The 9,529-nt window shown below is 38.8% G+C and overlaps 1 protein-coding gene across 1 annotated transcript in view; it reads left to right on the top strand.

The window, feature by feature from the left end:
- The first annotated feature begins 464 nt into the window (after positions 1 to 464).
- Positions 465 to 9,529, top strand: part of THOC1 (THO complex subunit 1) — a 51,585-nt gene continuing 42,520 nt past the window's right edge. Inside the window, exons 1-7 of the mRNA XM_007974489.3 lie at positions 465 to 589; positions 3,010 to 3,083; positions 3,177 to 3,237; positions 4,425 to 4,491; positions 7,906 to 8,024; positions 8,472 to 8,520; positions 8,931 to 9,026. Of these exons, the coding sequence (XP_007972680.1) occupies positions 536 to 589; positions 3,010 to 3,083; positions 3,177 to 3,237; positions 4,425 to 4,491; positions 7,906 to 8,024; positions 8,472 to 8,520; positions 8,931 to 9,026 (520 nt within the window). The 5' untranslated portion in view covers positions 465 to 535. The remainder of the gene's footprint in view (positions 590 to 3,009; positions 3,084 to 3,176; positions 3,238 to 4,424; positions 4,492 to 7,905; positions 8,025 to 8,471; positions 8,521 to 8,930; positions 9,027 to 9,529) is intronic.

The following is a 9,529-nucleotide window of genomic DNA, read 5'->3' as shown; positions in this document are numbered from 1 at the left end:
GGGTATTATTTCTATTTCGGAGAAGAGAGAGCAGTGCCCTTGAGCCACAGGGCTCATACATCGGAGCCTATCACCACTCCGAATCTTAATCTCCCGGGATGACCGCAGACCGGCGGCCCAGGACCACTGCTCCAGCCGTTTTCCCAGATAATCCACCTGCCCTGGGTTTTCGCGAGGCCCAGCTAGCCGCAACCAGCCGCCATTTACCCGCTCTCCCCAAACCAGGAAAACCACAGAAACGCAGGTGCGCGGCCAGTCTCTTCCACGCCTGGGAGCGCAGAGCTTACAGACCTAGGCCGCCCAAGTCCCCTCACCCTAAGGGCTACCCAAGAACACCGACTAGGCTGTTTGGCTGACTCAGGCGCCCAACGCCCACCCGAACTCAGTCGCCAGGGAAATTCCCCACTACCAGCTCGCCCGCCTGGTGTTCACAGGCCGCTCTAGCCGGGCTCAGAGAGACTGCAGTCTCGTTGCTCCCGGCTTGACGTCATCGGCAAGCGCCGCAGCGCAGTGGCGGGCACGCGCAGCCGAGAAGATGTCTCCGACGCCGCCGCTCTTCAGTTTGCCCGAAGCGCGGACGCGGTTTACGGTGAGCTGTAGGCGGGAGGGTGCAGGCCTGACCCGGCGCTATGCTTTGCCCTCTTCTCCCTGAAATTACTCGAATTTTGCCCTGGGGTAAAGCGAGACAGAGGTGTCCCCGCTTCAGCGTCCGCTCCGGGCCCCGTCGTGGGTTGAGGGGTAGGGAAAGACGCGCTACCCGCCTCTTCTTTGCGGGCTGGGTTGTCAGCCTCCGCCCACCCGCCAGCGGGTCCCCGGACTCCGCGTGGTGGGCGCGTCGGCTCCCCGCTTGGAGTGCCCACCAGCAGACTACTTCTGGTCGGGTCTATCCCCTCAGCTCGTTTAGTGGGGCAGGTGTCTTGAGAAGGGGAAGGGGAGCTGCTGAAGGGGTAGGGTGGGATTGGTTTCAGTCCAAAGACCTGGCTCCCGCCCCAGCCTTCCGAGCTGCCAAGTGCTTGTTCCCGCCGTCTCTTCACCACCCCTTAACCCACCGTGTCTCCTCCTAAGAGATCAATGAGGAGATCCTAAGCGGGAAAACGCAGATAGAGCACCTTGGGAAGGGTAACTAGATGCTATTTTATTCTTGCTCAATGTGGAAGGGTGGTTTTGAGCATTTGGTAAACCCTTGACAGCGCACTTTCTCATTTAACTATTAGAGTAACACTGTGAAATAGGCTAAGTTGATTATTCCTGGTACATGAGATAGAAGCTGACGTCCCCAAAAAGCTTGTGACTTCACTCGTTTTTCTGACTTTAGACACTCTGTTCTTTTTATGTTGCTCGTCACGGCAACGTAAGTATGAAGAACACTTTTAAGTTACCTGACTTTATTAGTCTCTAGCATTTGCACCAACATTTCAAGGCATTCAACTACTCAGGTATTCGGCTGTGGTTAGGTAGTTATAGGGATGCCAGGATGAAAATTCTGTGAAAGAAAAATTCATCCTTTGTAGTAAGTAGTTTTCTTGTTTATGTGTGTATATATATGTATATACACACACACTTTTTTTAATGGGTTATATTTTGTGTATGTCATCATAATCGTTTTCCTTGTGTGCATTTTGCTGCAATCTCTGGTGCTTTGAAAGCCTGCTAAGAATAACTGTTAGGACTATCCAAGATCGTATTAGCGGCCGGGCGCGGTGGCTCACGCCTGTAAATCCAGTACTTTGGGAGGCGGAGGCGGGCAGATCACCTGAGGTCAGGAGTTCAAGGTCAGCCTGGCCAACATGGCGAAACCCTGTCTCTACTAAAAATACAAAAATTAGCCAGGCGTGGTGGTGGGCGCCCGTAATCCCATCTACTTGGAAGGCTGAGGCAGGAGAATCGCTTGAACCCAGACAGCGGAGGTTGCAGTGAGCCAAGATCATGCCAGTGCACAATATCTAGGCAACAGAGGGAGACTCTATCTCAAAAAAACAAACAAACAAATTCGTACTAGCCCTGAAAAGGACCATTAAATTGCAGATCATCTAGTTCAGCGTTTCTCAAGCTCCTTGTGAAATACAGATTCTGGTTCAGTAAGTCTGGAAGGGGGCCTGAGATTCTGCATTTCTACCAGCTTCCTAGATGATGCCACTACAGCTGCTGCTGGTAGTAAAAATCTACAACAACCCTCTTATTTAACTGGTGATGAAAATGAAGCACAAAGAGATAAAGGGACAGGCCCCAAATTACTCAGCCTGTTAGTGGCAGAGCAAGGAATGGACACGTTTTGGATAAATGTAATTCCTGTGAGGTAATAAGATGACTTTCTAAGTGTGTGTAAGTGTTCATAGAATGAATGCCTTTTGCAGTATTTTTGTCTTTAAGTTATGATTGCTTTAAGACAATCTGCAGATTGTCAGCATGGTTTTATTGAGTGCTGCATATCGGGGACTGAACAAGATTCCTAGAGGAGGCAAGACTTGACCTGGGTGTGGAAGAATGGGTAGAATTTGGATGAGCAGGTAGGAAGAGCAACATGAATGTGTGAATACACTAGAATGAGTTTGATAGAAAATGATGAAAAATGACTAGATTTTAGTGCAAAGTATGTGTTAGGGAGTATTGGGAATTAAGGTTGGGTAAATTGAGTGGGATAACATTATCAAGGACCTTGAGGAAGCTATGAAGCTTCAAAACTAAGACGTGCAAATAAAGAGCCATTTAGAGATTTTTTTTTTTTTTTAAGCACAATACTGTCATGAATGTGATATTTAAAGAGATAGTAGGAGGGAAAACCTAGAATGAAAAAGCCCAGCAAGGAAGCTCTTGCCAAATTTAAAGTGATGAGTATCCATATCATTAAGTAGCGTTGGAATAAGGATTACTGAGAGAATGACTGATAGGTAATTTTTCCCAGGTATAAGCATTTTTTAGTTAGAAAGATACACTATCAATGAATGATATATTTTTCAGCAAATAATAAGCAGAATCTTTACAAGTATTTGCCATTTTAATTTTTTTTAGAAGTCTACCAGAGAGGCCTTGAACAACAAAAACATCAAGCCATTGTTAAGTACCTTCAGCCAGGTACCTGGCAGGTAAGGCATTGATATCTATGAAAAATACTTGCCTGAATCTTTATACATACCCTGAACTGTTCGAAAAATGAGGATGTCTTTTGTTTTTAATAGTGAAAATGAAAAAAAATGTACCCTTGACCAAGCTTTCAGAGGTGTTCTAGAAGAAGAAATTGTAAGTATGTTTTTCCATTGTAAAAATTTTGCTGACAAATTAATAAACGATGTTATTTAAAAATTGCTTTTTTTCTTAGAATGGATATTTAAACATCTTTTTTTAGAGTAAGCTTTCTGCTTTGTAAAAGTTGACTTGACAGTATACGAGTTCTGTAAGGATTTTGATAGCACAGGTACATTCTCAGGGTTTGGTTTAATAAATGACAAGAGCCCTGTCCAAGTGAGGTAAGAAAAATTGACATGAGGTCTTAGGAAGAACTAGAGGTGAAGGTGGGCTCTCTCACTTTCCCATGTAAACAGTGACACATCCTGTAGTGGCATGAAAGGTCTAGTCTAAGAATATTTAGCTTAGGAGCTGGGATTCCATTCCCTCATTTTCCTCTGGCATCCTCGTCATCAGTAAACTTAAGTAAATAAGAGCTCTCCAACTTCACTAGAGAAGTCTAACCATGAAAAATCTGAATTTATTTACCAATAATGGGGCACCTTATGAAAGGAAAAGTTTCAACAGTTTATTCTTGGTCAAGCAAAGGTTGAGTCCCCAAAAGCTGTATTCCCTTCTATTGGCCATAATACAGTGTCCCTTTCTCTCAGACAATTCTGATTCAAAAATGATTCTTTCCTTTTCTTCCATTGAAAGGCATTGGGCAAGTTATTTTCCTTTTCTGTGCTTCAGTTTCTTTTGAAAGAGGGGAAATACCGTTCTTTCAGTGTTATTGTATATGAAACAGCACTTAATGAACGCTCAGTAAATGCTGGTTATTATAATTTTATAGAATCTAAGCACTGCCTTCCTTCTATTAAAACCACCCCTCAGACACATGGGTGTATTAGTAGTTAATTCCCCTAGCCCTGCCTTTGCCCTGTGCTACTGGCTGAGTTATGGCTTCAGCACTTCTGTCCTTGATTAGCTTATAGCCTTCATCTTACTAATATAACCATTTTCCTGAGACCATTGGATTTTGAATGAGTCACCTACCTGTGACTTGACATACTTCTACAACTACTGATTCTATATGTTACTGTTAAATTTTTGTAACTTCATATTAGAAAATATTTTCTTTAAGAAATGTAGTATTCCATATTTGTGATAGTCAATATAATATCAGAATACATGTGTTTACTGTTACCAAGTTTAGTCTGAACTCTTGCCCCTAAATTAAATTGTTTCTCCTCTGTTGGTAGATAAATCATTCATCATGTGAAAACGTTTTAGCTATTATTTCTCTTGCTATTGGGGGAGTAACTGAAGGTAAGTATGGTTCTGTTTTGTTTTGTTTAAAGTAGTCTTGGACATGACATGCTTTATTTAAAACGTCTTCTCCCGTACTTCTCCACATCTGATTTTGTTTATTCTTCAAGTTCTACCTGACTCCCAGCTTTGCCAAGAAGTCCCAGTTGAATTAGTTCACTCTTATTTCTCATCTCTATTATGCAGTGCACATTTTGGCACTTTCTTTGTTCTCCAGTTGTTTTGTTCATTCAGTAAATCTTTATTGAGCATCTACTATGTGCCTGGTACTGAGCTAGGACCTGGAGATTCAATGGTGAATAAAACATATTCCCCTGCTTATGTGGAGCTAATGGAAGGAACAGATGTATGCATGCCTTACTTTGGCGTAAGTACTATGGTCGAAGTGGGAATGAAGTGTAGTTAGAGGGAATAGAGCCAACATGTCTCTCTAAACTTCAGTCTAAAGGAATCAGAAGAGATTTTAGAAAAGAACATGAGAACTAGAATGTGAAGTATGAAGAATTTGTCAGACATACTAAGAAGGGAGTAGCTAGAGAATTGTGTAGAGCAGGAGGAGGAGAGGACAATGAGAATGATGAGGAAAGAAGCTGGTTAGGTCTATTTATAAAGGGCATTAGGTGCCATACTAAAGAGCAGCTGCAGATGAATGATTCCATTTGAAGTGAGTGCTGGCAGGAAAACTGGGCAGGGGCCTGTTAAAATGGCTGTATGCGATAGCTTTAGAAGACTGGGTAAACAATGCACATAGTACACAGTGCCTAACACATAATGGGAGCTCATTAAATACTTGCAGAAAGAAGAAATAAAAAATTAATTTATCAGCATTCTTCTTTAACCATTTGGTTAAAATACTCATTTGATTAATTCAAATAATGTATATGAAAACTCCTTTTTAATCTGTAAAGCATTATTCACATTATGTGTTATTTTGATGTTTCTATTAAAAACTGGCACACACCTCCCAGTATAGGGGCAAACTATTTTGTGAACTTAAGTTCATAAATTCACGTTGTTAAACTTTTATACAAGCTGCCTAATCATTCATTCATTCATTAGGCATTGTTAGGTAAGTTCCACAATGTAATGTTCCTGTCTAGTTTCTGTCAATTTTCAGTGTGTCCTTAGTTCATTGATTAACTTTATACATTACTCTTGTACAGCTGGTGATGTTTTTAATGAAGAAGTTGTACAAAGTCTAGTCTATACTTGGAACTTTTGAGAAGGATAAGGACTTAAGAGCTTAAACTGTAAAGGCATAAATGCATTTTTATTTTAGGGAGAATTTTTCTTTTTGAGACAGATTATAATTGTTTGCTTATGTGACATGTTTTTAAATTATCCATAAATATATTTTGTTAAATTCAATTTGGCCGATATTTATTAAGCTTCTGTTTGGTGTGAGACACTACTGGTTAAAGCGTATGAAAATGCCTAACCTTAAAAAGCTCATAGTCTACATTCAAAGGTCACTGGTTAGGATGTGCCAAATGCTGCAGTGTATTTATGGAGAGTGTGCTTCAAAAGCATAGATGAAGTAGCCTGCTTTAAGATACCAGAGTTATTTAGATGAGCAGACATTCACTCTATGCTTAGAAAGATGGAGTTGAAATTTACCATGTGGTAAAGAGGAGGAAGAGTATTTACACAGAAAACAACATTGTAAACAAAACCATGGAAGGATGAACATGTCATGGTGTTTGGGAGCTGCGGAGTGGGAACTAGGGAGGGATGTCTGTGGCCCAGGTAAGGGTAGAGAGAGATTGGTGTGGAAGCTGGGACACAGGTTGTGAAAGCTCTTGGGGGAATCACACTGTAACCCAGTGGTTCCCAGACTTGCTGGCTCATCAGAACCACCAGTGAGTCTATTTTTAGATGAGATTCCCAAACCTTGCTTAGTTCTACTGACTCAGAATTTTGGTAGTAGAATCTAGAAAAAGTTCTCTAATTATTAAATGTGAGTTAACTTATTCCAGGCTATACTGCAGCTAAGGGCAGGGAGTATGCTTCTCAAATCTCTTGGATGTGCAGGGTATATAATATTGAATCTAAGTATTGTTCGGGACTTTCGAGGTCACCTAGTCCCGTCTCATCTCTGGCCTAGACCGCTTCCCTGCTGTAACATCCCTGATGGGTGGTCATTCAGCCTCTGCTGAATCATGCTCATTAGTGGAGCTCACTGTTTGAGTCCTGTTAGACAAGTGTGGTTATTGGTGTGTTCCCTTGTATTGAGTTGAAATCTGCTGTTTTATTCCACCACTGCTTTTCGGCAATATCCCTCACATCACATTCCAGATATGATCTTACTAGTGCAGAGTACAGCTGGAAAGTTTTCTTCCTTTTTCTAGATATAGTGTATTAATGCACTGTTTTGGACTTAGATCACCCTAGATATTTTTCCCCATATACCATGCCTAAGTAACTACTTTTGTTAAACACTTATGAGTGTTAGTAAGTACCCATTGCCTTAAAATAGAAGGAAGGATGAGTAGGGATATAAAAGTATTTCTAGGTAGTCTGAATAGACTAAGTAGACCTTTTCTTAAGAAAATCTTAATTTTGTTGTTCTTTAAACAGTAACTTTCTACTTTTCCATTCTTTCCCCTGGAACAATACTGTTATTTTAAATGTTAAATCATAGTTAATATCAAACCTTGTTATTTTTTGAAGATAATCTTTTCAAATCACAAAGACAATTTAGCAACACTACAAAACATTTGGGAATGAGAAAAAGGGAAAACAGTACTCATAATTCCTCTACTTTTAAAAACCATTCATCTGGTATAATGGTTTTAGTTTCTATAGTCTTTTAAGAATTTTTTTATTGTCATAATCATATGTACATACAATTTTGAATCCTGCCTTTTTCACTTAGCATTATATCCTAAGCATTTTTCCAAGTTATTATAGTCGTTATAACCATCGTTTTTAATTGGCTGCATTATATTCTTTTGAATAGCTTAGTGGTGAAGAAAACAGACTGTGGAGCCAGACTGCCTGGGTTCGTATCCCAGCTCTACCACTTACTGGCTCTGTGATCTTGGGCAAGTTATTTAACCTCTCTGTGTCTCAGTTTTCCCATTCTATAAAATGCAAATAATGATATGCTCTACTTCATAGGGTTATAAGGATTAAATGTGTTAGTATATATAAAGTACTTAGTGTGCCTGACATATAGTAAATGCTCTAGATCTTGTCAAGAATTATTGTCATCATTACTGAGTGCACATATCAAAAATTACTTAAATATGTCCTGTTTGGGGACTTGTAGGCTGCTTCCACTTCTTGTCCTTTTAAAACTTTGTTATGAGTAACAAAGTGTACCTTTTAAGATATTCTTCAGTATTATTTTTCGTAGGCTGTTTTACTCTAATTTTTTTAAAACTTTTAAACTGGCTTGTGCTCCACTTGAAGGTATTTGTACCGCATCTACACCTTTTGTATTGTTGGGAGATGTTTTGGATTGTCTTCCTTTGGATCAGTGTGACACAATATTCACTTTTGTGGAAAAAAATGTTGCTACTTGGAAATCAGTAAGTGCCTTAGTTTCTTTTCCTGCTAACTTTGTATTTCTGTAGATTCAGAGTTCTGAGGGTAGATTTAAAAAAAGAAATTATTTGTAGTATTGCTGATCGCCAACAAGTTTGTGCTTATGAAAAAATTATATACTGCTCTCTTGGGAGAGCCAAGTAAAAACCATGTGTGGAGAAAAACTTGAAATATAAAATTTGATTTAATTTGAGTAATAAAAACTAACTTGAAAATTCACACTTTCACATGTTAAAAACAGTATCGTGTTTTCTTATATCTGAAAATATTTTCATTTCATTGAAAATGTTATTTGCTTTAAAAAAGTGAAAGTGGCATAGTAGATTCTCAGTGCATGTTAGTGTTCTTTAATATTTTACTTCCTGCAACTTATTATTGAAGAATGTGTAACAAGTTCAGAAGAAGAGTGATAATTTCCATCTTAATTTCAGAATACATTCTATTCTGCTGGGAAAAATTACTTACTACGTATGTGCAATGGTAAGTAATTGAGTGATTAAATGATAGCTTTTTAAAATGTAAATATGCCCAGAAAAACACATGGTTGAATTAAATACCAGTGATAACATTTTAAAAATAGATTAGGTATCTGTATTTTTAACTAACAATCTGATTTATTAGAACTCATTCACTTTAAGCTGTTTTTGTTCTGGGCATAAACTTAATGAAAGTCAGAAACACGTAGTAAAGTTTGTCTTTTTCATGTCATGTTGAACTTGTTTTGTTCCTAATTTCTAGTACTTTTTTGTGGCAGTGCTTTCTGCCCCCATTTTAAGAACTACTGCTTTAGGAAAATACTCTTGACAAATTGGTTTAGAAACTTTTAGGTATGGTTGTAATAAACATAGAATTATCTTTTCTGTGTAACGTTCATTTTCATGTATCGTTAGATCTCCTAAGAAGATTGTCTAAATCCCAGAATACAGTCTTCTGTGGACGGATTCAGCTCTTTTTGGCCAGGCTTTTCCCACTGTCTGAGAAATCAGGTAAGCTTTTATCCATTAAATGAGTTTTCTGCAGGAAAATCTTTTCCAGTTTTTAATAGATTAAAATCTGTCATGATAATGAGAAAAATGGTTCTAAAAAGTTGAAAGACATCATAGAAATTGTCACTTTATTTTCTTTTACTTATAAATAGTTATAGCAGTCCTAGTATATAATACAGGTAATCTTGAAACAAAGTCATGGATTCTTTTAAGTTCAAAGCTTATTAATGTATAGTTGAATCACACTGAAACATGTAGATATAAACCGTCACATCTGTATTTCATAATGTATGCCTATTTTTGTGTTTCCATTTTCTCTCTCAGTCACGACTACTTAGCTATATAGACTTCCTTTCATTTCTCTTTTTTAACAGATTTTTATTGTGAAATAACGCTTATATAGAAAAGTACATAAAGCAAATAATAATGAAACAAATACTGTATAACCACTCTCTAGCTCCTGAAATGGGACATTGCTTATTCTCCAGAGCCTTCCCCCTCCC

This window comes from Chlorocebus sabaeus, chromosome 18 (assembly GCF_047675955.1).
Source record: "Chlorocebus sabaeus isolate Y175 chromosome 18, mChlSab1.0.hap1, whole genome shotgun sequence".
Taxonomy (NCBI): Eukaryota; Metazoa; Chordata; class Mammalia; order Primates; family Cercopithecidae; genus Chlorocebus; species Chlorocebus sabaeus.
This window is presented reverse-complemented; position numbering and strand designations above follow the sequence as displayed.